This window comes from Durio zibethinus, chromosome 26, assembly GCF_047325235.1.
Source record: "Durio zibethinus cultivar Kanyao isolate XHJ-2024 chromosome 26, ASM4732523v1, whole genome shotgun sequence".
NCBI classification, from domain to species: Eukaryota; Viridiplantae; Streptophyta; class Magnoliopsida; order Malvales; family Malvaceae; genus Durio; species Durio zibethinus.
This window is the reverse complement of record NC_143187.1, coordinates 9,277,243-9,304,057: the sequence shown is the minus strand read 5'-3', so window position 1 is coordinate 9,304,057 and position 26,815 is coordinate 9,277,243. Positions and strand designations below refer to the sequence as shown.

General features: G+C 32.0%; 3 protein-coding genes and 1 non-coding gene across 9 annotated transcripts; 3 read left to right on the top strand and 1 right to left on the bottom strand.

Annotated features, from left to right (window-relative positions):
* Positions 1-17,200: 17,200 nt before the first annotated feature.
* Positions 17,201-17,273, top strand: TRNAE-CUC (transfer RNA glutamic acid (anticodon CUC)). The gene has a single exon. It is a non-coding gene; the product is annotated as a tRNA-Glu (tRNA).
* On the top strand, positions 17,231-25,246 carry SNI1 (negative regulator of systemic acquired resistance (SNI1)). Of its 6 annotated transcripts, none has more exons than XR_016334287.1 (16): positions 17,234-17,634; positions 17,755-17,821; positions 17,937-18,030; positions 18,121-18,189; positions 18,304-18,393; positions 18,581-18,652; positions 18,921-19,002; positions 19,074-19,123; positions 19,257-19,466; positions 19,548-19,618; positions 19,720-19,789; positions 20,289-20,354; positions 20,512-20,664; positions 21,320-21,453; positions 21,668-21,795; positions 25,129-25,246. XR_016334287.1 is itself a non-coding variant. In XM_022860066.2 (15 exons), exons 1-15 carry the CDS (start codon positions 17,499-17,501, stop codon positions 21,636-21,638), a joined length of 1,440 nt encoding a protein of 479 aa, XP_022715801.2. In that variant the 5' UTR covers positions 17,232-17,498; the 3' UTR covers positions 21,639-21,700. The 6 variants fall into 6 exon arrangements, 3 of the variants coding, with proteins under 3 accessions (XP_022715808.2, XP_022715801.2, XP_089611868.1); XR_016334288.1 differs by lacking the exon at positions 25,129-25,246 and adding an exon at positions 23,814-24,085; XR_016334286.1 differs by lacking the exon at positions 25,129-25,246 and adding an exon at positions 23,771-23,908.
* Positions 22,086-23,888, bottom strand: LOC111275004 (D-Tyr-tRNA(Tyr) deacylase family protein). The gene is given in 8 exon segments (XM_089755743.1): positions 22,086-22,267; positions 22,386-22,441; positions 22,542-22,567; positions 23,043-23,186; positions 23,295-23,322; positions 23,419-23,485; positions 23,581-23,672; positions 23,757-23,888. Coding segments are annotated over 8 exon segments (486 nt in total). The 5' UTR covers positions 23,799-23,888; the 3' UTR covers positions 22,086-22,236.
* LOC111275003 (uncharacterized) lies at positions 24,434-26,783 on the top strand. Its single transcript, XM_022860074.2, has 4 exons — positions 24,434-25,246; positions 25,353-25,432; positions 25,528-25,586; positions 26,225-26,783. Exons 1-4 carry the CDS (start codon positions 24,926-24,928, stop codon positions 26,527-26,529), a joined length of 765 nt encoding a protein of 254 aa, XP_022715809.2. The 5' UTR covers positions 24,434-24,925; the 3' UTR covers positions 26,530-26,783.
* Positions 26,784-26,815: the final 32 nt, after the last annotated feature.

The window sequence follows — 26,815 nt, the reverse complement described above, 5'->3', positions numbered from 1 at the left end:
TATCATCTTTTCATAATAGGGAGGTTTTAAAGTGCTAACAAATAGCACTGTAGTTTCTTTCTCGGTCAGAGGAGGCTGTACCTGAGAAGCAATATCTCTCCACCTCTGGGCATACTCTTTAAAAGATTCGTTTGCCTTTTTCTCCAGATTCTGCAAAGATAAACGATCTGGGGCCAAATTGATGATATGTCGGTATTGACTGATAAAGTCATGTGCCATATCGCTCCACGAGCGAATGCGAGTCCTGTCCAGCTGAACATACCATCTGGTCGCAGAGCCAGTAAGACTGTCTTGGAAAACATGCATCAAGAGTTTTTCATCCTGTGCATGAGCTGCCATCTTCCTGCAATACATGGTGATGTGGGTTTTGGGGCACTTTGTACCATCATATTTTTCAAATTTTGGTACCTTGAACTTATGGGGGATAACCACATCAGGAACTAGGCAGAGTCCAGCGGCATCAACTGACCCATAAAAGCTAAATCCTTCCACAGCCCTTAGCCTTTGTTCTAGCATGCTAATCTTGGAACTTTCTTCAGCCTCTACTCTCATCTTTTCCTTCTCCTTCTCTTTTAAATCATCTAGATCAGGAATTGGTTCTACTGCCTTTTCAGTGAAGACAGGATTTATATAGCTGTTATACTGCCCAGGGTTGAAAGTCGATGGCATTCCAGGATATGTTGGATATGCGAAGTGTTGTGGTGGGACCTCTTGAGCAGACTGAGCTTGGGGTGGGCCAAAACCTGGAGGGTACAGGGGGTCAGCTATTTCTTGTAATGGGGGAATTTGCTGGCTTGTACTTCCTTCAACTCATTTTCCTTTGTTCATGTTATTAAGAGCCTCCAGAATCTTGCTTAGCTCACCCTCAATCTTCTCCTGGGCTTTCTCTATCTTTTCAAATCTTTGGGAATTTTCCTGCTCCATTTGCTTTACTCTGAATCTTATGTTGAATCGATGGGCAGGATTTTCGCTAGACGGAGCTATCCTGGAACCTTGAGTACCATATCTTAGAATCAGTAAATTGGCATGATCATCACATGGTTATTTTGTAAGGGTAATGAATGAGAATGCAATGAATGAGAATGTAATGAATGAGAAATGCATGTATGCAAAGAACATTTACCTCAAAACGGTATTCAACTAAAAAATTTCATTTATTCCAAAAAAAAACTTTGGTCTACATTAAGTTTATCATCCTAGCATTATAGCCATAAAATTGTTTGATCTGTTCATACTGAGCTTTGGCTTCTTCTATGAAGTTCAAGAGACGCTGTCCATGTTCCCCTACTGGGGCCACCACTTGTCTTAATGCCTCTGCCTCTTCCACCATCTCTTTTGCCTTACGCACCCCTTTATGAATTTGGGTTGTTAAGTGCTCAATGTATTTCTGCCTCCCTAGGTTCTCTCTTTTACCACACCAGACTTGGTATGATAATTCTCTATGTTCTTTAACCAATGCAGCAATGTGGTCTCCTTGTTCATCCAACCTTTGACTTAGCCCGCTCAAATAACTGTTTAGCATGTTAATTTCTGTCTGTGCTTCAGTACTTTCTTCTTCCAATTCGGCATACTCTTGCTTCAGTCTTGTGTTTTCCTCAGTCAGCTCGACAATGGTTATCCCTTTGGCCCTTTCTCTCATACATAGCCTTTTATGCTCCTGGTGTAACCTTGCTAGATCTTCAGTAGCTGCATCACGTTCTCTAGCAATCTTATGAACTTTAACTTCATAATTTTCAGCTCTACCTTTCCACTGGGCTTTTTCTTCTTGAAGTTCTTGAATCTCTTTCTTTAACTTGATCTTTTCAAATTCAAATTCTTTTGTTGCCAGCTCTAACTCTGATGGTATCTCTTCAAGCTTTTCTTCTGTCGGTGGTTGAGAGACTTCATAAGTGAATACCATTTCCTGTCTTCTCTTTGTTCTCCAAACCAAGTAACCTGGAGTGACTTTTTCAGTGAATGGTCCAGGACTCACTCTTTGGGGATTTTTCCATGCTTTGATCATCCCATTCATCCTCTGAAATGCTTTAGGCTCACTATAAGAGAAATCTAACTGATGAAGCCCATAAGTCATAGGAATAAACTGTTCTCCCCCCAATTATCTCCTCACCAAGAGCGGTGCATAATTCGTCACTCCCCATAAACCTAGAAGTGGAACCACTGTATTATCTCCACATTGGTATAACATAGGCTCTCGATTCATCCATGGGGCTAACCATCTCACCCTGGCACCTTTCAATTTTTGCAAGAAAGTTATCCATTCTTGTTTAGACTTCTGCTTTGACCACCCACTTTCGCAGAACTCTTTGATCGGAAAACGATTACGGATATAAATCTTTGATAAAGCCCCATTTTCTTGTTCAAAATGGCTTTTCATCCACACGTACAATAGCTGTATGCATCTTATGAAGCGCCCTCCATTCCGACGACAATAACTCAAAGATTTGATAGTCTCTGCTAATATTACCGTTGAAATATTACAGCCATTGATCACACTCTCAAAGAAATCAACCACTGCTATCTCAATATGTCTCAAAATTTTTGAGAAGATCACCAGTCCGTATATAGCCAAGGCAAATATGTCTAACCCCCGTTCTTCATTGACGTGTTGCATCAGAAACTCATGAAAGAACTTCCAAGGTAGGCAAACCTGTTCTTGTTTCTTCTTTGTATGAGAATCCACAACTTCCTTGTCTATCCCCATGAGTTGAGCCAAACTTTTACGAAATCTTGACTTATGTTTTTTGACATATATCTTGTCATGAGTCTTCAGATGCAAACCCAATAAGATCGAATATTCTTCTATGGTGGGAGTCATATCAGCTTCATTAAAGATGAAACACCTGTATGCAGGATCCCAGAATTGTGTTGCAGCTCTAATTAGTTGATCATCAACAGCCACTGCTAGAAGGTGTGCTATATGCCCATGTTTCTGACAAAACTGCTCTTGTCTTGACGGACTCATCTTCTTCCAGATATCCACTAAATCTTTTAAATTATTCTGTTTGAGAAGGATGGATGTTTCTTGAGACAGAGTAGACTCATACCCAATTGGCAAGCAATCTCCCATCTTCAATTGAGTCTTTTCTGATGGGGCCCTTACTTCATTAGGTGTCCCACAAGGTGCTAATACTGATGAAGAGCAAACTAGGCGTTCATTGGTGTCCATGAAAAAAATTTGTTGAAGACCGTTTTTCAAGCAAATGTTCTTTTATGCAACCTTATGATATGCGTATGAACCAATGCAAAAGAAATAAGAAAAAGGTTAGTATACCCAGAAAAAGAACAAATAACTAAGTAATTTTACACATCACACATCACACAAAGTAAAAGGGATGAATCCTATGCTTTTGGTCAATTCTAAAAAGGAAGAGTGATAGCTCTATCTATAGGTTAGGCATTCTTAAGGTTCACTATATGTGGTTTTAGGGTCAAAGTCTAAAGGTCCTCAAATTGTTCCTTACATCCTTGTCCATCACAGACTAGTAAGGCACCCTAATCCTCACCCATTACAGGCTACAAGCGGAAAAGGTTCAATTTGAGTGGGAGTATTTCGCTAGCCACTGCGGAGGTATTAGACCTCACGAAAGCAATAGGTACTTTACTCCCTCCTAGAGGGACGGAGCTCGGGTGTAGAGCTCATGTTATGCACATGCATATGAATGACATAATTAATAAAGTAAATAAACATGAATGAGTAATAATACATATATACAAAAGGGTTCAATTTTATTAGGCTTTTGGATAACACAAATTATTTGCTGGCCTGACTCTCAAAGTCCCCAGTGGAGTCGCCAAGCTGTCATAACGTCTAGATCCGGGGATCTATCGCTAGACATTGACTTTTAGGGAGTCGTCACCAATCTTTTTTATCTAGGTGCGATTGGCCACCTAAGGAATCTGTCCTTTCAGGGAACACCTAAGTTTAAGGGTCCCTAAAAGAATAGGTTCAGGTCTGCTAACCAGAACAGGGTTCGGGAGTTCGGTTACGTGTGAGGAAGGTTATAGCACCCTCACAACGCCCATCAAAAGATGGTACCAGCTTAAATTTGTGTTATCCAAAAGCCTTAAAATTTTACCAAGTAATTAATTATTGGAAATTATTCTCAATTGACTCTAATACTTTTAGCAGAAAATTGAGAAAATTCCCTCACCTCAAGAGTATGCAAGAAAAACTACTGTTTCACTTGCAGAGGCTCCGTCGTCGGATTATTTAAAGAAAAAAACAAAATCAAAATTAAGATAGAAAGGAAGGAAAGAATGATTTTTTTTTAGGGAAAATTGATACTTTCAACTTTTCCCCAAAAATATTTTTTGGAAATTTCGATTTTCAAGGAAAATTGATACTTTCAACTTTTCCCCAAAAACCTTTTTTTTGAAAATTTATTTCTAAGGAAAATTGATACTTTCAATTTTTCTCCAAAAATATTTTTTTTGAAATTTTGATTTTCAGGAAAATTGATACTTTCAACTTTTCCCCAAAAATATTTTTTTTTTGAAATTTATTTCTGAGGAAAATTGATACTTTCAACTTTTCCCCAAAAATATTTTTTGGAAATTTATTTCTAAGGAAAATTGATACTTTCAACTTTTCCCTAAAAATATTTTTTTTGGAAATTTATTTTTCTTTTAAGGAAAATTGATACTTTCAACTTTTCCCTAAAAATATTTTTTTGGGAATTTATTCTTAAGGAAAATTGATACTTTCAACTTTTCCCTAAAAATATATTTTTTTTGAAATTTATTTCTGAGGAAAATTGATACTTTCAACTTTTCCCCAAAAATATTTTTTGGAAATTTATTTTTCTTTTAAGGAAAATTGATACTTTCAACTTTTCCCTAAAAATATTTTTTTTTTGAAATTTTTTATTTTTATTTAAAGAAAATAAAATAATAAAAAATAAAAAAAAGAATATTACATAAACCTAATCTAATAAATAAAATAAACAAATAAACAAAGAAATAAAAAAAATTCAAAAAAAAAAAAAAACATGGAGCGGCTCGGCTCGGCTCGGCTCAAGGAAGAGAAAACGGCTCGGGGGAGCGGCTTGGAGGCTTGGCTCGGCTCGGCCCGGAGGGGGGCTGGCACGCGCGGGTCAGAAAGCGGGTCGACGCCCTGGTCAGGTCGGGTTCGGCAAAACGCGCGAATCCTCTGGGTTACTTAAGGCCAAAACGACGTCATTTTGGGAGGGTATAAAAGGTAATTCCCTTCATTTTTTCGGCAGAACGCTCCTCCTTCTCTCTCTCTTCTTCCCTTTTTCTCTCCCTTCTCTCTAAAAACCGAAGAACACCGGTGTCGGATTCTGGAAAATGTCACCGAAATCTGGAAATTTCGCCAGAAGTTGGCCGGAAGATCGCCGGTTTCTGGGATTCTTCGCCGGAAACTGGGTAGGTCGCCGGAAACTTCAAGGTTGGCCAGAATTTTCGCCGAAAAATTCAAACTTCGTCGGAATTTCGCCGGAATCTGGAAATTTCCCAGAAATTTCCAGAAAAAATTTTCGCCAAAAATTTCTAAAAAATTTTTCTCACTCCCAGAACACTCCTAAACTTTTCTTAGCTTCCTAAACGCCTCCTTTTCTCTCAAATCAGTAGCTTTGCTTACTGTTTTCTGTGTGTTCAGCATTGTTCCAGAGGGTCCCTTTTATAGGGATTGATCAGGAGTTCCTGATCAATCCCAATTCCTCTTTGGACGGGGATTCAATCTTTGAATCCAATTGGACTCTTTTGATTGAATCCCCACTCCTAGTAGGATTCTTCCACATTTAATCTTAGCCATCCAAAAAAAAGAAAATAAGAAATAATAATAATAATCGGATAAAAAAAATCAGATAAATGAATAAAATAAAATTAACAGATAATTATATATAAAATAATAATAAAATAATAAAATAAAAATAAAAAATAAAAATAAAATGAAAAGAAAAAGAAAAAAAAAGAAAAGGAAAAAAATGTACAGACTTACCCATTTGGGCCAGGCCCAATTGATCCGGGTCTGGACCAAATTGGGTGTCTACAATTATGTTTAAGAAAATATCAAGTGCTTACTAAATGAGATTTGATTTGAAAAATAAAAAAGAATGAAATCAAATTGGATTTCAATTTATCCTAAATTTTTTATAAATAAAAAAAGTGTTATGACTTTAAAGAGGAAGAAATATAGCATATTATAAATTTTTATATAAAATCATAATTGATGTGTTAATTATATTACATTCATAAAATATGATTTCAAAATTCAATTAGTTCATGTTATTTCTAACAATATTTTGATATAAATAGTATGTTCAAATCAATGTAATCAAGCAAATTATTAATGAAAGTATTTTTAAATATTGTAAAAAAAATTGAATTATAATTATCTGATTCAGTGAAAAGTTAAATATAAACAAAAAAGGGTTTTATAGATAATACCTACAAAATAAAAGAAAAAATATTTTCTGCAATTTTGCACCTTATAATATATGAAAAAAGAAAGCCAATTAAAATAAAAAATATTACCTAATTAAGTGAATAGTCAAAAGTAAGGAGAAAATGTTTATAGACAGCACTTACAAAATATGATAATATATGTGTTTATGTAACTTTACATCTTATAATATATATATAAAAAAAAGTAAAAGTTAAAGACTGTGTGCTGACTATAAATATCTAAAAATAAATAAATGCTTTTATAACTTCCACTTTTTAATATAAAAAGAAAAGGAGTTAACACAAAAATGGAAAACAAGGACAAAAAAAAAATTGATGTTAAAGAATGATATTAAACAATCATTTATAAATTATTAAGAGATTAAATTTGATCATTTTTAAATAATAAAAGATTATTATGAAATCTATTAAGATAAAATTATATTTGATATTTTAAAATTTTAAAATATATCTAAAAAATTAATTTTAAAAAATAAAAAATATATATTATTGTCCTGATTGAAAATGGATGGTAGGTAAAGTTTTTCATATTCCACAGGTAAATTTTATAGTTATTAATATTATAAATTTAATTGTAAAGGCAACAAAAATATAAACATTTCAAAGTGCAACATTAATTACAAATCAAGAACAATTGTACTTTTTCATTTGCTATTTGGTTATTTAGGACTAATCTAATACAGACCTATACATAGAACTAATTATTAGAAAATTATTGGAAAATTAAAATTTAAAAATAAAAAGATATATTTAAAATGTGTATTTGATAAATAAAGATGATTTTTTTTAGCAAAAGAAAAACTTTGGATAATTTAAATTTTTCAAATAAATATATATTAAAAATTTTGGATAACCAAATAATTTTTAAAATAAATTTATTTATTCTATAAATAAAAATAAGAATTAATTTTACTTATTTAAATAAAATCTTACCCAAATAAATAATAATAATTTATCCCTTTAATTGTTTTAAATGTAAATTGATTTTTCATTTAAATTTTAAAAGTTTCAGATAATTAAATAAATTTTAAATTTTATTTTTTGATAAATAGTCTAAAATTAAAAAAATATATATCTTATATATCATTATAAAAAAAAATTTAACAATTTTTTTACGTGTTAAAAAAAATTATCTACATAAACTTCTATATCAGTAAATTTCATCTAATAATTATATATATTGTAATATAATATATATTAAATTAAATTTATCCTAATATTTTAAGTTCAAGTTTTCGAACTTTTTTTAAGTACCATCTATTCAAAATTTATTACTACTGATGATTTTAACATAAAACTTTAATTTAAGAAACTTACCATACATGATGTGATGTTTAACAACAAGATTTTAGATTTCGTTGGGTACTTTCTTTTAGTAAGTCAAAATAAATTTATTTATATCAAATTTAAAAAATTTATGAAAAATATCTTTTTGCAGTCTGTTGACATATGCCAACTCGAATCAACAAAAACATAAAATTTTTTCCACTTTAAACCAAAATTTGACAATATTTAACGAAACTTCGAAAAAACTAAAATAGTTTAAAAATGAAACAGGTGTCCCAACAGAGGATAATTGGGTTGCCAACAGGATGTTGAGGGCATTAATTTGATCAGATATCATCAATTAATAATCTTCATAACCATTTCTGAGACAACGACAGGTAGTAGTGCCAAGATTTTGGTAACTGATAGTTTCAGTTTCGGATTCTTCAGGTGGTAGAATCGTGACAATATATCTGATACTATTTTTTAATAGCATGTGGATCTGTTAACTTGTTAAAATAATACCAAACATAAATGTTTCATAGATCAAACATATAACCAAGGTATTCTAGCTGATGTTTAAGATTCTGGTGCCCTCTTGGTTTAACGTCAAATTGGTGGCCTGACTTTTATGAAGATATGTCTTTCACTATAGTAACTTACTATTAGTATGATCTTAGTTCAATATAATTTTTCTTTGGCTGAGGGAAATGATTAACGATCTGTTTAACAGTTTAACAAGAATTTTTTATGCAAAAGATCCATAATATTATGGCAACTGCAGAGCATACTCAACTTGTATCACTGTAAACTATGAAATAGCTTGAAGAGAACATGAAAACTAAAACTTTAACTATGGAAGAAGGAAAAAAGAATTATTAAAAGAGAATAGAGGTTTTTAGCTAAACATATTTTTATAAAGAAATGATTTCTTACAATAGATAAGTTGTTATGAAAACTAGAACTTATGATGCCTTCTTGAAGAAAGAGCATCATATTTATACAAGAAAAAAGTAAGAAATAGTAACCTAATATGACAAAATTAGAACAAAACATGATTACAACTTTACAAATGACTTTACATAAAGTTAAAGTAAGATGACTCATCACCATGACTTATCACAATTTTGACATAAAGTAAAGATTACTCATGACATAAAGTTGTCATGACTTGACTAAAGGTAGATTAGACGTAAAGGTAACTTGACTTTACATAAAGTTGATGAAGACTTAACATAAAGTTGTCTTGATGTGGAGGCATCATTATCAATTTTTGGAGTTTTCTAAAGAAATTAAAAATTATAATACGTAATTATACACAATTGGACTATAACAACGAATTTTTTTATCTTAGAACACCATAAGTGACTTTCTGACATGAACATCATTATTCTGGGAAATCTTCAAGGTACTAGAGTATGAGACAATCATCTACTCATTGGAATAATTCTTGTTCAAAATCTTCTAGGTAGGAATCATAACATTGAAATAGGTGCTTATAGATCCTGTATTCAAATCTTGCTCTAAGTCTGAAAATATCTTTTTCATTCTACCAGTAAGGGTTTGTTAAAAGTTCAACTAGTTCTGAACGAATGTGAAGATTAAAATTAACAAGTATTTGGGATAAATCACTCTACCAAGTGTTGTAGGGTGGTTCAAGAGTCCAATGTGTCAGGTGATTATATAATTCTTGGATGTATTATAGAAGGTACCACCACAATGGTTCTTTCTTGAAAGGAAAAAGTTTTGTAAGAATTGAGATGTTGTTAATTTTACAGAGTCTTTTTAACAGAAACTTGTACTCATGAGCATATAAAAAGATGAATTTATACAGGGAGTATGGATTACATACATACAGGTCAGAGTGGGGTTAAAAGAAGGTAAAATTATCATGGAGTTCATAAGGGTAGTGGAAGAAGAAGATAATATAGTAATGTTGTGAAAGGTGTTTAGTGGCAGAAAACTAAATGTGAAAGGGTTTAAACCATTTCAAAAAATTTTATAGATGAATATCTGTTTCATAAAAAAAAATTATTATTGGCAAAAGTGACTGTGGTAAAATTGAGTTCAAAATAGTTAAACTCAATGACAATGGTGTAGAGTTGGCATAAATATCACAAAAGAACCAAAGCTTCTTTGAATAGACCTGCTGTATGAGAGATCTAAAATAGGTAAAGAAAAAAAATTGAAGATGAAAACCAATGGGTCTGAGGCCATGATCAGCTCTTTTTCTGATAAAGATAGCTTACATCTTGTAAATAAGATCATGAGCACGTCTTTCAATTATCTTTTTGGTAATGATTTGCTAAATTTTAGGAATAAAGTTATGAACTGGGAAAATTGGTTAAAAATCTGGATCTGAAACAAAAAGTTTGTATTTTGGGTTGTAAAGATAAGGATAGAGAAAATGATTGGTTACCGTTTGAAGAATTGAATCAAAATAGGGTGAAGGTAAAGTTAAAAAACTCATCATGCAAATGATTAAAATGATTTACAAGTTGTTTGAATGAGGTTTTAGATGAGGTCTTGTAAGCATGTCTGGAATAAAGTTATCTTTGCCTTTTATATATGCTGTGGTGAAGGAGTAATGTGAGAACCACTGTGATAGCTTGAGTAACTGAGCATTTGACATCTGCTTCTTTTTAAAATTAAGCATCTGATCAAAGGCTGACATATCTAATTTCATAATAAAGTTATATCCAGTGAGGTGGATTCAAATATTTGGATTTCATACTTTACAACTAAAATTTCTTTTAGTGTAGAATGATAATTGAGTTTCAAATATTTGAATATTCTATTTTTGTAATCATAGATTTATCTGGTTCTATCTTTTTTAAAAAAAAAATTATTGATCAAAACTGTTCGCTTGTATCTATCTATAATATCTTTTTTCATCTGAAGAGATCTTTAAAGTTGAAAGTGACTTTACTTTATCTTCAAGGTTTGTACTGCATTTGTCTAATTGTGGGACCACATGGATGGTTCTTTCTTGAGCATTTGTCTGAGAGGATGAGTTAGTTGTGCAAGATCTAAGAGGAATTCACTCATATAATTGACTACACCAATGAATTGTTATACTTACTTTTTGAAAAGATTTTTATAAAAAAAATCTGTAAGTGTCTGAGCAATGTGAGGTTGAGCTATGTACTGTCCATCTTTTAGATATATGCTTAAAAAATCAAATTTTGAGGCACCGATGATCATTTTTTTCTCAGAGAGCATTATCTCATACTATTAAATAATCTGTTAAAACTTATCCAATAGCTGTGTATGAGATGTGACATCTGAAGAGAACAGTAAGATATCATCAATGTAAATTAAGGTATTATCAAGAATTGGAGTAAATATCTTCATCATTACTTTTTGAAACAGTAAATGAGTAACTTTTAATCCAAAAGGCATAATTATCAACTGGAAATGATGTTGAGGAATGCAAAATGTCATTTTATATTTGTCCTATAGATGTATACCTAATTGTCAAATTCTTGTTTTGAGGTCAAACTTTGAGAAAACTTTTGCATTTGCCAATTTTGCAAACAAAGTTTTTCTATCTAAATGAGAAAACTTATCATCTATAAAAAAAAATGTTAAGAGGCTTGTAATTAATTACCAATCTTAATTTTTCACGAACTTGTTCTGAACGTTTATTGACATAAAATGCATCACATGCCCATGGAAAAGAGGTTGGTTCAATTAATCCTTGAGCCTAGAGAAGTGAACATTCTTGGATTGCTAATATGAAATGATCTGGGTTCATGCCTGAATGACTTGCTTTTGTAGGATTGTCATTTTTATCTTTTTTTAAGGGAAGGGAAATGAAAAATTTTAAGTTTTTTCAAAGTAGGTGGTTACATTTCTGAAGGAATTCTGAATGATTTTTTACACAAAAAAAGTGAATAAACTTTTGTCTAAATTTTTGAAAAACATCTGGTTGGATGGTTAAGATGCAAAGGTTGGGAAAGTTTTTCAAGGTCTGAAATAACTTTCAAACTTTATACCTTTTTCACTAAGTCTTAAGCCTAGTATACTGATTATGACATCAAAACCAATAACAAAGTCTTTATGAAAAAGTAAAGATCCTAAAATCTTTTGAGTTATTTGATAGCTTGGAAAAATTTAAAGCATAACAAGGTTACTGATAAAGTCTATAGAGAATGCATTCTCATCAGCGGTTTTAAAAAAGGTTTTCTATTTTTTTCAAAAGTTTTTGGGTAAAACAAGAGGGTTTGCTATGGTTTGGGCTGCACTAGTATAAAAAAAGTTGTGACTATTATAGGAGGGGAATGTTTGTGAGTGAAGATCTGAATTGAAGCTAAAGGTAATTTTGAAGGTTTGAGGGTTTGGATTTTTTTAAGTTCTTAGACTAACATATACTCATAATATAGATCATTTGTGAATTCTTCTGAGTAGTTTGAGTAATCTGATTCTTCAGACTTGGCATCATCAAACTACTTGATCATAAACAAGGATCTTTCATTCTGTTCATCATCAAGGAAAAAGATCAATTCTAGATCATCATCTGAGAGATTGATACCATAGATATTAGTAAAGTCTTGGATCATATTGTTTGATTTTTTATCTGACTTTGGGTAATTCTTTGTAAAATGTCCTGATTTTTCATAAAGAAAACATTTTGAACTTTTGATATTTTGATCTTTATTCTTTCTTGCAAACTCAAATCTTTGGAATCTTTTGGGTTTGTCGGCATATTTGTACAGCTTCTTATTTTTGGATATGGAGAAAATTAGATGTTCGAAATGTCTGAATATTTTAAAGTACTCTATGAAACCAGACTTAATGGTGCTTAGACAGAACCTCTTTCTGAAACTACCAGATTTGAACTTGACCATACAGGACCAGTAAAATGGAATCCTTATTGGAAACCTCCTGAAGTTCTACAACAAATGGAATGGTAAGAATCCCATGACCTTTTTTAAGATTTTGATATAGATCAATCGTTATAAAACATATGATATAATTTCACACCAAGAGCAGATAACTCACACCTCAACCTCTTTCCATAACACACTTATCATTCTCTCAAATGATGCTTATGTCAGCAAGTCACTCATGGTGCCCAAGATAAAATATTTCATGTTTCAGTCCAATTATGTATAATTACGTGTGATAATTTTCAGTTTCTCTAAAAGACTCTAAAAGTTGATAATGATGCCTCCACATCAAGATAACTTTATGTCAAGTCACCTTTATGTATAGTCTACCTTTAGTCAAGTCATGTCTACTTTATGTCATAAGTCATCTTTACTTTATGTCAAAATTGTGATGAGTCATCTTACTTTAATTTTATGTCAAGTTATTTGTAAAGTTGTAATCATGTTTTGTCATAGTTTTGTTCTATTAGGTTATTATTCCTTTACTTTTTCTTTATATAAATAGGATGCTAATAATAAATTACTATAGTGAAAGACATATCTCCATAAAAGTCAAACTATCAGTTCGACGTTAAAGTATGAGGGCCCTAGAGTCTTGAATATCGGCTAGAATACGTTTATGTTTAGTATTATCTTGACAAGTTAACCGATCTACATATGTTAAAAAATAGTATAAGATAATATTGTCACGACTCTATCACCAGGAGGTCCAAAACTAAATCCGTCAGTTTTATACTGAACCAATATCATATTAATAGTAAGTTATTATAGTCAAAGACATATTTTCATAAAAAGTCAAGTCACCAGTTCGATGTTAAGTCAGGAGGGTGCTAAAGTCTTGAACGCCGACTAGAATATCTTGGTTATATATCTGATCTATGAAACACTTATGTTTGATATTATCTTAAAGAGTAACATTGTTCATCTAACCCACATTGATTTTCTTGAATCAAATAATAACATAAATATAAAGAGTTTTATATATGTATTAAAATAATATTATTTATTTTTAATTCAAGAGGATATAATCATTTTAAGAAGAAAAATATATATTTTGATTTGAAATTAAAATTTTTATATCTTCAAAAAAAATTTTAATCATTAAATTAAGTGATGGAAGATAAAATAGTATTATTTATTAAAAAATCTTTCTCATTTATAAAATAAATCAATAATTAATTTAATAATATAAAGTGCATTAATTGAATTTGTCTTGTTAAAAATTAACTTAACCAAAATTTTTAGGTTATTCTTTAATAAAGGTGAAAAAAATTAGTCTGTGACATGATAAGTCATGTGAAAAGTTTTTCACTGGTAAATGATTGCATAAGAATAAATACATCACAACTGATAAATAGTACTATAAATTTAAATTTTGAGAGAAACGCGAAGTTCACCTTAATATTATGTCAAAATCAAATAAAGAATATTTATATAATTGTAGCTTATTCAAAAAACACAAAATTTAATATGATATATATATTTTTAAATTGTTATATATTTTAATGATCACTTCAATAATATTTTCATTGTTACCGGTATTTGCATACAGTTTTAAGATAAATAATTACTTATATAATTAACCACATCATCAATCACAAAGTATTAAAAAAAAAATCAAACCAATAGATATTATTCTATATTCAACAAAATAAAACTTATATGAAATTTTTTAAATAAAGTTTGTGAAGTTTATTTATAAAACTAATTTAATAAAAAATCTAAATTGATATATTAATAAAATTAAATATGAAAATCAATAATATGTAAAAAAATATTTTTAATTTAAATTTAATTGATATTTATTTAATGATAAAATTTTTATTAATATTTTATTGAAAAAGTCTATTTAAAAAATATATTAAAATTTATTAAATATTTTTTTTCAAAATTTGCATACTTAATCTATGTAATAAGAATTTTCAATTTATTGATTTTAATTTTTTATTTTAAAATTTATTTAATCATTCTTAATTGCAAATTTTCACGAACTTCATTAAACTTTTTTTTCTCTACCAAGGGAATCACACTTTGTGACATTTAGGAATGAATCAAATGTTAGTCAATTTGATTTTTCTTTTACAAGGAAAGAGGATCGAAATAATTGTAAGGATTACAATGTTATACCGTGTGAGAGTATGACTATACAACATAGACTGTTAATACTCAATCTATTCCACCTTAGGGGGTCAAAAAAGAAACATTAAAGTCATGAATCAAGTATTAAGTGATGAAACTTGAAAGGGACAAAATGGCAGTGTTTAAGGATAGACTAGTAAAAATAATTGATCATAAGGCTGATGATGATGTAAAAATAATGTGAAAAAAATATTACAGTCAGAATTCAAAGGGTTGCTAAAGTGACATTTGGAGAATCCAAGGGTAAGGCACCATTAGGAAAGGAATCTTGATGGTGGAACGAGGATGTGAAAAAGACAATTAAAGTTAAACGGGAATGTTATAAAAATTTATGAAATAATAAGGATGAGAAGAGTAATTAGAATTATAAGACAACAAAAAGGCAAACCAAAAAAGCTATTCAAGACTCAAATAATATGATTCATGAGAAGTTATATAGAAAACTAGAGATAAGAGTTGAAAAAAAAGAACTGTTCAAATTTGTTAAAATAAATGATAAGAAAAGTAGAGATCTTAATGGTGTTAGCAGCATCAAAGGTAACAACGAAATAGTTTTAGTGAATGATGAAAATATTAAAAAGAGATAGAGAAATTATTTTGACAATCTTTTTAATAACAGTTTTAAGCATGATAGAAGTGGGTTAAACATACATTCTCATGATGTAAATCATATATTTAAGCGTAATATTAAAAGTTATGAAGTTAAAGAGGTTTTGAAAATGATGAGATTAAAGAAATTTGTAGGACTAAATGAAATCCTGATTGAAGTTTGGAAATGCTTTAGTGAAATAAGAATAAGATGGTTGACGAATTTTTTCAACAAAATTTGATGTACCCAAAAGATGCCAAAATAATAAAGGAAGAGCACTCATGTGCCTTTATACAATAATAAAAGTGATGTATAAGATTGTTCGAACTATCGAAAAATAAAACTTATGAGTCATACTATAAAATTTTTGGATAAAGTAAATGAATGTAAGTTGCGACGTTGGGTTATTATGTCCAAAAACCAATTTGGGTTTATGTTAGGACGCTCCACAACAAAAGTGATCCACCTTTTGAGGCTTTTATTAAATGATTTTTGGGTGAGAAAGAAAGATCTACATATGACATTTATCGACTTGGAGAAAGTATATGATAAAATTCCTCGATAGATGTTTTCATGGGCTTTAATGAATAAATGAGTCCCTTTACGATACATCAACATAGTTAAAAAATATGTATGAAATAGTGGTAACGAATATGAAGATGGTTGGGGGCATGATAGATAGCTTAATCTATTGCCTCGATATTACATCAAGCCTCAGCATTAAGTCATTTTCTTTTTACATTAGTTATGGATGAACTCACTAGACGCATCCAAGATAAGATGCCATGGTGTATATTATTTGTTGATGATATAGTCTTAGTTGCTGAAACTCGTGATCCTCTTAATACGAAATTAGAATTATGGAGGAGTACATTGGAGTCTCGAGGTTTTAAATTGAGTAGATTTAAAACTGAATATATGAAATGCAAATTTAATAGTCAAAAGAATGTGAATACTAGTGTGATTAAGTTGGATGGTGAAAAAGCACTAAAAAGTAACCAATTTTTATGTTTAGGATCAATTATTTAGAATGATACTGATATAAAAATAGATGTCAAATATAGAATTCAAGCAGGATGGGTGAGATGGTGAAGTGCATTGGGTATTTTATATGATCATAACATACATTTGAAGTTAAAAACGAAGGTATATAAAATAACTGTAAAGTCTGAATTACTAAATAGAATTGAGTGTTGGGCTGTTAAGAAACAATATGAGAAAAAAATAAACGTAACGAAGATGATGATGTTTAAATTGATAGGTGATAAGATTAGAAGAGACAAAATCAGAACTAAAGATATTCGAAAAAAGTTAAAGGTAGTTCGAATTAAAGATAATATGAAAGAGAGGCATTTGTGATGGTTTGAACATGTGAACGTATACCTAATTGTGCACTGATTAAGAAAATTGAGTCTTTAGATCTAAAAGAGATAAAACATCTAGAGATAGATCACGAAAGATATAGATGCAAGTAAAAAAAAAACGATATAATTGTTAAGGAATTAAATGAAAAGATGGTTATTGATATAAATGAATGACACAAAAAAATTCAAACACAATCTAACTTGATTTTCTAATTTGATTTTTCATACAATTAACCATAAAGTATAGGATATAAGACTTAGTGTGTTGTTGTTGTTGTTAGGCTTTTCTTTTTATTGTAATATCAATAAAAAACAATTGTTTGCTTTTGGATTTAAATTTTCAAATGTATGTTTTTTATTTCATATTTTCAAAACTAAATAAAAAAAAAGGTAACCAAATGGAGTTTTAACGTAGGTTTTTATTTATTTCCTTAATTGTAGATCAATAAAAAAGCAAAAGTGAAGAAGAAAAATTGCCGTTTTATTGATTAATAATACTTTACCAAATTTTAAACATTAAATTATCCGTTGTAGTCTAGTTGGTTAGGATATTCGGCTCTCACCCGAAAGACCCGGGTTCAAGTCCCGGCAACGGAAATTATTTTTTTTTCCTTTATACAAATTATTGGGAATTTGGGCGGGAATTCTCAATTAGGTTTTGATTTCTTTACTATCTTTTCCCTTATTTCACCGCCAAATATAAATCAAATCGCGTCTAATCTTGCTGCTTCGACAATCGACGGTGAGAGGCAGAGGGAGAAAAATAGAAAAGAACTAGGGTTTGGAAATCTGAAAGAAACAGAAAATTAAGAAGAAAAAGAAATGGAGAAGAGAAAAATCAGCAATAATTGCAGCAACGCAAGAGGAAGAATCAACAGAGGAGGCATGGAAGCCAACATTTTAGCAATCCTCGACTCTGCCGAATCTCACAAAGATTCTCAAGACGCCAAAGATGACCGTTCGTATACTCTCTCCACTTTGAATTAAATTCTCTTCCATTAATATTAATAACATTAATTTTCTTACTAAATTGTAGAATCTTCTTTTTTTTTTTGTTATTTTGTTTCGTTGAATTTAGGTATTGATTTTCTGGAAGCCGTGCGTACTGCTTCATTTGTACCAGAAAACGGAACTCCTCCTACTGAGTAAATCTATGTTCTCACATTCTCTTTTTTTATTATTTTTTAAATCAAATTATTATTATTTTTTTTTTGCAATAAAAAAGATTGATGTGCTTTTTTTTTTTTTTTTTGAATAAAGAAAAATGGTCGAGGCAGTGTTTCAAATCCTGAGGGAAGGCAAATCTCTAGAACTTATAATGTCTAGTTATGAGCTTTTGAATGAGATCGAGAAGGTAATTGACTTTGATTTTTTTTTTTAAACTTATGATTTCATTACTTTATTCATTTGAGAAATAAAGTATATAACGTATTTCTTAATGCAGAGTTTTCCTCGGGTTTATATATCTGAATCGTCTGGTAATGGTTCGCGTGATCTGATTGTGATTAATGAGGTAAATAGGCATCTTGATGATGTTTAGTAAGGTTTAAGTATTTGTGGATTCTGCATTTTAATTTGATTGTTTTGCTTGTTTATATAATTTAATTTTGGCTTTGTTGCTTGTTAGGCATGGTCGCCATTGATGGTTTCTTTGGATGTCGTGTCTAGTGAGAGAGAAGCCACTCAAAAAAACTTCTGTGGATTGTTTGATCCCAATGTGAGTTGGAGTTGTTTTAAACCTTGGAATGTTTATTGGGGATATGAATAGTTGAGGTTTCTTATATGTTGAACTCTTTGTGTTCAATATGGAAATGGTGCTAAAAGCAGGAAAGCTGATTGTAGTAACTACAATTGCTTGTGCATAGCGTCATTAGCTTTTGTTTGATTGTCTCTATCATTGCCAGGGTTTTCATGAATTAGTACAAGGTCTTGCTGAATTAGCTAATGAAACAATTTCTAAGGGACTGGATACTAAGGTTTGTATACTTATTCCTTATATTTCATCTTTCAACTTTAAGTACTTCAGAAAGTGTGCATATAGTACTGAAGTTCTCTCACATAATAGTGCATTACAAATGTCTACCGATTGTAACACAATGCCCATGGTAATATTACTTGTACTGTTTGGTTGTTGCTTTTAGCTAGTAGTTGGCCTATATTTTCTGTCCTATAATAGTAATTGTTTATGTCTTTCATTTTGTTGGTAAATGAGTTTTGACTGTTGCTAACACAACTTTGTTGTAGTCCTTAGGAAATATGTTACTGTTTCAATATCTTGTCAATGTTCTTGAAGGAGATTTTGTGCCCCGTATCAATGTGTATAAAGGTAAGCCAATATCTAATGTTTTATGCTTGTTAATCATCAGGAAGGTTTGACACATAGTTTTTATATTGCAGAAAGCATGAAGTGGAGCTTTTTGAAGGAGTGCTTACTCAACATGCTTCTGGTTAGTTTAGTTTTTAAGCCTTTAATTTCTTTGCTACCTTTTGTTTATTACCTTCTCACAAATTTCATTAAATGGGTTGAGTTATTTTGTTATGAGTCTTCTATTGGCTTTTCATGCTAGATTTATTTTGTAGGGTTCAAGAAGAATCAACTACAAGGTTTTAATGAAAGATTGCTTGTCTACAATCTGTGGACTGTGCCAAGATTATGCTGGAATCGATGAGTCTGGCTGTTCTGAGACTTCTATGGAAAAATCATCTGAGAATCATAATAATGATGTCACAATTGCTTTACTTGAAGTACAAAAGACTACTTGTATGGCTATGCAGAAACTTTTGATAATGGTTAGATCCCAAAATAACGTTAACTACAAGATACTTCTTAATCATTTTCCCTGTCATCTCTGACTTTGTGGACCTCTCTAGATTATGGAGCTTGATATCTCAAAGAAGCAAGCAGACATGAAAGGTCAAACTACCAGAGCTGATGGTGTGAGGTAATTGCTTGACTATGGTTTTGATGATTTAGTTTTGTCTTCATAACTTTTGTTTTATATCTATATGTAGATTAGGCACTTAACCTGTGGATTTGGTGCAGAACCCCTCTGGTAGAGATAATCTTGGATGAGCTAACTTATGACAGAGATATACTTTCCCCGTTTCTTCAGGTTGTCATTTATACATACTCACAAACACACATTTTCATTCCAAAAGAATGGATCTGTTCATATAATGCTTGGGAAGTCTAGGTGATAAATAAACAGGTGTTACCTTTTATCAGAGCAATTGACTTAGGCATCCCTTTGTCCTTTGACCATACTCTTTAGGTAAACTATATATTCCTTTTGAATTTTGATGGTAGGAGTTCATTACCATCATCACTGTCAAAAATGTTTCATCACTTATTAGTTTTAGGTGTTTCACTTCAACTAATCTTTTGGTAACTATGTTAATATCCTTGCTGATTGGATTTTTTTTAATATTTGACATATCACATGCTCAGCATTTCCTTTGGCTTTAATAAAATGTTATGTAAATGTTTCTATGATAGCTACACTTCTCTTTAATCTTTTAGTACCTATGTTAAATATTCCTCTTCTAATTGCATTTTATTCTTATGAATGTATTTCATGATCAGCATTTCCAACCATTATAATCTTTTTTCAGGTCTTTAATGACCCTAAATGGAAGCTTGAACTCATTGTGCAGTACTTTCTTAAATACACTGCTAAGGTTAGTTGTTGAGTTGTTGTAAATGGTTTGTCAAATTATTTTATTGAAATATTTTGTTTTTACTGAAAATGCACACATGTGCATATATTATATGCAGAAAATTGTGAGACAAGTCTGGGCCAACCTATAATTTACATATTCTTATTCTGTAATGCAGCCTTCTGTTCGTACTCGTAGATCAAATAGTCATTCTGAAGATTCTACGTTTGTTGGAGTTTTGAAGTCCTTTTCAAATAGTAGCAGCACAAAAAACATTATAAAGAAAATTGATGTAGAAGTTGTTCAATTGCTTTTGGCTCATGCTTTTCAAGTGAGTCTTCTCGTTATTTGTTAACCATACTGATAACTTAATGCTTTTATTAAGGATGATGATATTCCTTGCTTTTAATAATTATTTTATTGCAAGTAGAGATGGTTGAGATGAATATCTGCTGTTGTTTTGATTCGTCTTCTTGAGCAACAAAACAAGCTACAATCAATGGAATTGCATTGTGAGAGATTAAGTGGCAGGTGCTTGGAGGGATGATTTTTCCATTGGTAGTATGTGTGATTGTTGCCATGGTCCATATTAAAAAATTCCATCCATCTTGTTTTGTGTTTTGCTCAACCTATTAATATGAGGGTAATTGAGAGTTGAGAAACTTAATCAGAATTATCTTCACTGCAGATATGAGGGTAATTGAGAGTTGAGAAACTTAATCTCGCGTTTTGCCTTGTTGTTGTAGTCTTGTAGATAAGACATGAAAGTCACGAGACAATTGAAAATCTAAATTTGAAGCTAAAAGGTTGAATATTTCTGTGATATTAGCTCTGAAAATTGGTCTTGTAGAGTAATTTTTGAAACAAGAAATTCAAGGATTCAAGATCATTGTTAAACACTAATGCAAAACTTCTATGAAGTTAATCTCTGCAAAATATTTGCCCTTTTTGTTTTATGTGCTTAGATTTTATAATTTCTCTTCCAGGCCTACTTGTCCATGTCATCTCAGCAACATCTTCCTGGCTTGTCTAATTGCAAGGAAGCGGAAATAGACAGCTCTCTCGTGGAAATATCTAAGAATGTTATTGCAGCTTTCAATAGTCTAAGAGGAGCAGATAAGTAAGCTTCATTTATCTCTCTGTAATTTTCTTCGTTTTATTTCTCTATATTTTCTTTTCTGCTAAGGCTGTAATGTTACTACATGTTATGCGCGCAACAATTATGTCAGTATGAGCAATCAAGCTCTAGGATCATGTGGAGTGGCTAACATATCAATGTCGATTTTGCTGCACCTTATTTCTTAAAGAAGTGCATTGTATATCTCATGTTGTAGGAGCATTGAGATTTCATCCCTTGGAAAAGAGGCACTATTTACAGCTGCAATGATCATTCAAACAACTTCATAGGAGGTCAAGAAGAGATGCAGATGACTTCTGGTTTTCAAAGGGTCGCATATTGAAGGTAACTTGCTTGGCCATCACTGTATATAAATGACAGGGACTTCAGTAACTTATTTAGTTGTTGTACCTAAATCTGTTGTCATCCAACATTGCATTTGTGACTTTTGGACTCAAAAAAATATGCATCCAGCTTCATAGCTTTCAAACCTGGGGTTCTCTTTTCTGTTCTTTTTAAATTTCCATTACAACTGAGAGGTTGCATAAGGTAATAATAAAAAATTTCAGTAGTCGAGAATTACTAAAAACAGAAGCCCTGACCTTCTTGAATCCCTAACTCAGTAGAAAAAGAAATTTCTAAAAGCTGATTTTATATAAAAAGGTTGAATTTCCATCTGAATAGTAGTACATTATTGTCTTACACCCACAAAACTATCTAAAATTTTAGGTGTTTGTGACCAAATTCTAGAAAGATCTGTCAAGAAATAGTATCCAATCCATCAACTTAGGATTCTTCTGCCATCTCAGTTGTATTCCTGAAAAGGTTCAACCTTGTTTTAGCATGTAAATTTCTGACTTGATTGTGGAACACTAATCATGACAATAACTAAATATTAAACAATTAGAGAGATCACTAAGGCTAGTGATACTCACTTCGGTGGTTGCGAATCAAGCTGCATTGTTACTGGCCCATCATTGACCAAACGAACCTTTAAATAAGTATAAAGATCTGAGTCAGAATACCTCCTGAAGAAAGTTTCTACTCAGAAAGCAAGGAGAAATGACACTTTGGGGGTAGGAGAGCCTCACCTTCATCATTGCTCCAAATACTCCATCTACACCATATGACCAAAATGAGTCAAAAATAACTCTATACACATTATTCATCATCTACTAAATAAATTACAGTATGTTTGAGACAATCTTTTGCTCTTAAAACTTGGTCTGGGCACATCTCCAGTACCTAATTGAATATTTGGCAAACAACTATTTGGCTGCATATATTGTCTAAACGACATCAGTAACATGACAGATTTGATTCGTACATGGTTCAAAACGCTCAATAGGTTTGTGAAAATAATTGAGTCTTTGAGTATAAGCTTCTATATCACATGCTGTTAATGCTTAGCATATAGATCTATCATCAACATACATTTGTGCTTAGAATATTGTTAATTTACATCTTTACATTCAAAGACATTCTATTTAGTACTGAATAATATAAAAGAATACATCAATGCATTACAAATGATCTAAAACTTATTTAAAAGATGAAAAAAAATTCAGTAATTGATGTTAAATGGAAATAACCTTTTATTGCGTCTGGTTTATAACCTTTTCTGAATTTGTCAACTTAAGATTCGTAGAACGGTTTTGCTTTCTGTGGTGGCATTGCTACATGGAAGTCTTGCCTGTTACCCTTCAAGAATCCATGCAATGTAAATTGGCTCACTGCAATGCCAAACAACTTTAGAATTCAGAATTCGTTTCTTTTTTTTTTCTTTTTTGTTTAGAAGGGCCAAGAAACAATGGAAAAAAAAATTTAAGCATCAGGATTTCCTGGTAGAACTCCATAATTACGTTGCATGACCTGAAAATTATACCAAAAATTGAAGTCACAACTTTAATCTTAGTGTAAAACCTCAACTCTTTACACAGCAATTTGGAAAGGAAAACGGGAAATTACATTCTGGTCCCATCCTTTGGCAGTACTTTCATTAGGGAACAATCTCATGTTCAAAACCTTTCTACATCTGCAAAAGATTAACCATTTCATTTTCATCACTGCAAAAAAATTAAAAATTCTAATGAATTGGATAAGATAGAATGCACGGAAATGTTTTATTACATGTAATCGGCGTCAGATTCGGTGTCGGAATCGTGGAGTCCAATGAGAACGAGGAGACCGGATCCGATTTCCAACACAAGGCGATCATCGACCTGGGAAAACAAAATGCTAAGTTGATGTTTAGGATAATAAGCAGGTATTATTTGTAGTTTAAGGTGGATTGGTTTTAGACTGACCTCTATGCTGGCAGAGGCGACTCTTTGGACCACGGCTCTCATCGCCGTAATTTGTAGGTTTCGGTGTTTCTTCAATGGTACAAGAGTTTTCCGCTTATTTTTGGTTCGTATTATGGAGGCGAAGGAGGGGAAACGGAAAGTGAGTACAAGGATTTTGTGGCCTTTTCTTAAAGTCCACCTTTTTCGGCCAATTCTTAAAGTCCACTTGAGACAGCTATATGCATACAATTAATTAATTATAGTTTAGTGAACTCCGAATTTGAATGTACTTCTTTGTTTTCTATTTCATGTGCAACTGTTATATTGATCGAGGTCATTATAGTTTCAGAGAGAATCTAAAAATTCTCTTCTCTATGTGCATGCTACAATCTTTTCCTTTTCTCTCCATGCCTTCTTCCCCATACCAATTGAGCGGATTTTGTCCGTCGCTGCTTATAAGGCCTGGAAGAACTTTGCCTTATCCTGACCAAGAGATTCGACCAGAGGCTTGGTCCTCTGGTCCAAAAATAGACCTTGATCCGTTGCTAACAAGCCCAATTTGCTCTCTATATTTGCATAATAAGCATATGATCGAATAAAAATGGCGTGGTGACATCAAATGAAGCAACAATGTCAGCATTGCTACCAACATGTGGGCACGACTATTTTAGGGCCTTTAGTAGCCTTGGATTTATGGAAGGTTCTGCTGCTGAGTGCACTTAAAATAGTTGAGTCGGCCCGCAAAGTTCTTGCCATGAGCACAGCCGATGGTTTGTTTCACCTGACAGAACAACTAGGTCCTGGACGGTCAACCCCTTTGAGCTGAAGAGTTTGATCAGTTGATCGACGGTTGATTTGCACTTGAGAGGTTTTAGGCCATTGATATTTTCAGATCCCACTTTCCTTTTTCGTAATATTTTCCAGTGGGCTAGATCTAGTATCATTAGATTGTGATAACAAGACCTCAATCCAGCCCAAGATAAAAAACTTTTTGTAAAAGACAAACGTATTTGGGCAAAGTTTGTGGGTATATCCAAGTTTTGTTATGTTCACAATCAGCGCGCGTAGTTCTCTGAATTCTCTCTAGTTTAGAAATTCGCTACGCTGCAATTGCGCGCACATCGTTTGATAAAATCACCCATCGAGTCGAGTTGGAGCTGAGTTGACGGCGCACCTAAAAACTCGAAGCTATGCAACGGTTAACGTCAAGAATCACCAGAACCACAAAAACTTCCTCTTCACTGAGAACTATCCTCCTCAACGAAGCACCATCTTCTTCTTGGCTTCCAAAGCGCAGCTTCTCTGCTTTCTCTTTGCAACAACATGTCAAAAACCAGCAAAATGAAGCGATCCCAGGAGATTTCTTGAAATGGGGTTCGCTTGGCTTTTGCAGGACTTCGAGGTTCGCGACTGGGTTTACGCCTTTAAAACCCAAGCCATTGGATTCCATAATGGATTTGGACAGAGCAAAGAACCGTTCACCTGAGGACCTTGCTTCTATTTGGGATGATGTAATGTACCCAATTACTCAACTTTTTCTTTATTTTTTCCCTTTCATTTTTTATGTTATTATATTATAAGAGAACAAATTGATTAAGCATTTTCTTTTATGTTCAGTATCACTTGGGAAGAGGTCATATTGGGTTGACCATGAAGGCAAAACTTTACCGTTTATTGGAACAAAGAGGCTCAGATTGGTAATCCATTTTGTTCTATAGTAGTTTTTTGTTGTTGCAAACACATTATTTGGTATCGTAATTCTTGCTAGTCTTACTTCTATCTGTCCTAGCAGCCGATATTTTGTCATTCCTTTGTGGAGAGGAAGTGGTTATACAACGATGTTTGCTCAAGGTTTGTTCACTAGTCTCTGAATTTTGTCATATTGTTTTTACATGAAAGTTGATTTCTTCTGTGTGTCTTGGTTGAATTCTTTGGTCTATGAACTACATAATCTTGGACTCAACTTAGGGAAAGTATTTTGTATACAGAATGCTCATAATCATGTTATGTTATGAGTTACTGAATTGTGTGTGTAGCAATTAAATGCAGTAATGTGTTTGTTATCGATCAAGATAGTATCGGTTTACAGTCATAACTATTCACAAGTTTGTCATTCTTTTCTTTAACTTACTGTTGGTATGATACTATGAGGCAAAGCATCATAGCTGGTATGGCTTCTGTAGTTCAGGAGAGCCTTGGAAATGCCTTGGCTATGAGTTATTTTTAATTTTCTGAGGAATTTCTGCAGGAGTTTCAATGGATTGACCATTTTGGTGTATGGATAATAAATCAAAGAAGCGTTACCTTTCAGTTGTTGATTTCCAAATATTTGTGATGAATGCTTATGGAATCTGTTAGCATTTTTGTCTATGTTACGCAGTAGGCTCCCTCATCAGGATTTTTAGATGCTAGTGAAGTAGACAAACAAGTTTGTATCCCTCAATGAACATGTTAGTTTGCTCAAATGTCTATTCAAAATTTTCTTGCAGTGCAGTTACCACACATGCTTTTCACTGGTCTTGAAGATTACAAAGCAAGAGGAACTCAAGCAGCTCCTTATTTCAGTGCAACCTTTTACACGGAATTTGCAGAAAGCAAGGACTTGGTACTCATTCGTGGAGATATTGTTTTCACCAGCAAGCTTAGCGATGAGGAATCGAAATGGCTCCTAGAAACCACACTATCTTTTTATCTGAATGATGCGAGGTACAAGCTGGTTGATCGTTTTAATAAAGAACCACGTGATTTTGAGTTCAAGGATGTGTTGCGAGCTCTAGACATGCCCATTCTATAACTTCTTTAAATGACTTTTGCTGAACGGAAATTCTTCTTTTCGAAGAAGTCTGAAGGAATAATGTTTTTATCAGAGGTCTTGCTCGATACTACTTGTTCCACTTTCAAGAAATTATTGAAATTATCTCGAGGAAAGAGGATGGTCTTGAGATGATTTGTTGTGTTCCTGAGTGAACATTGAAGAGGGATTATTTTTATATGAGTTGTTATACTCTATTTTTTTTTCTGGGAAAATTGGAAACTCTGATTTTTTTATTATGATGATAAAGAACTCAAGTATTTTAACT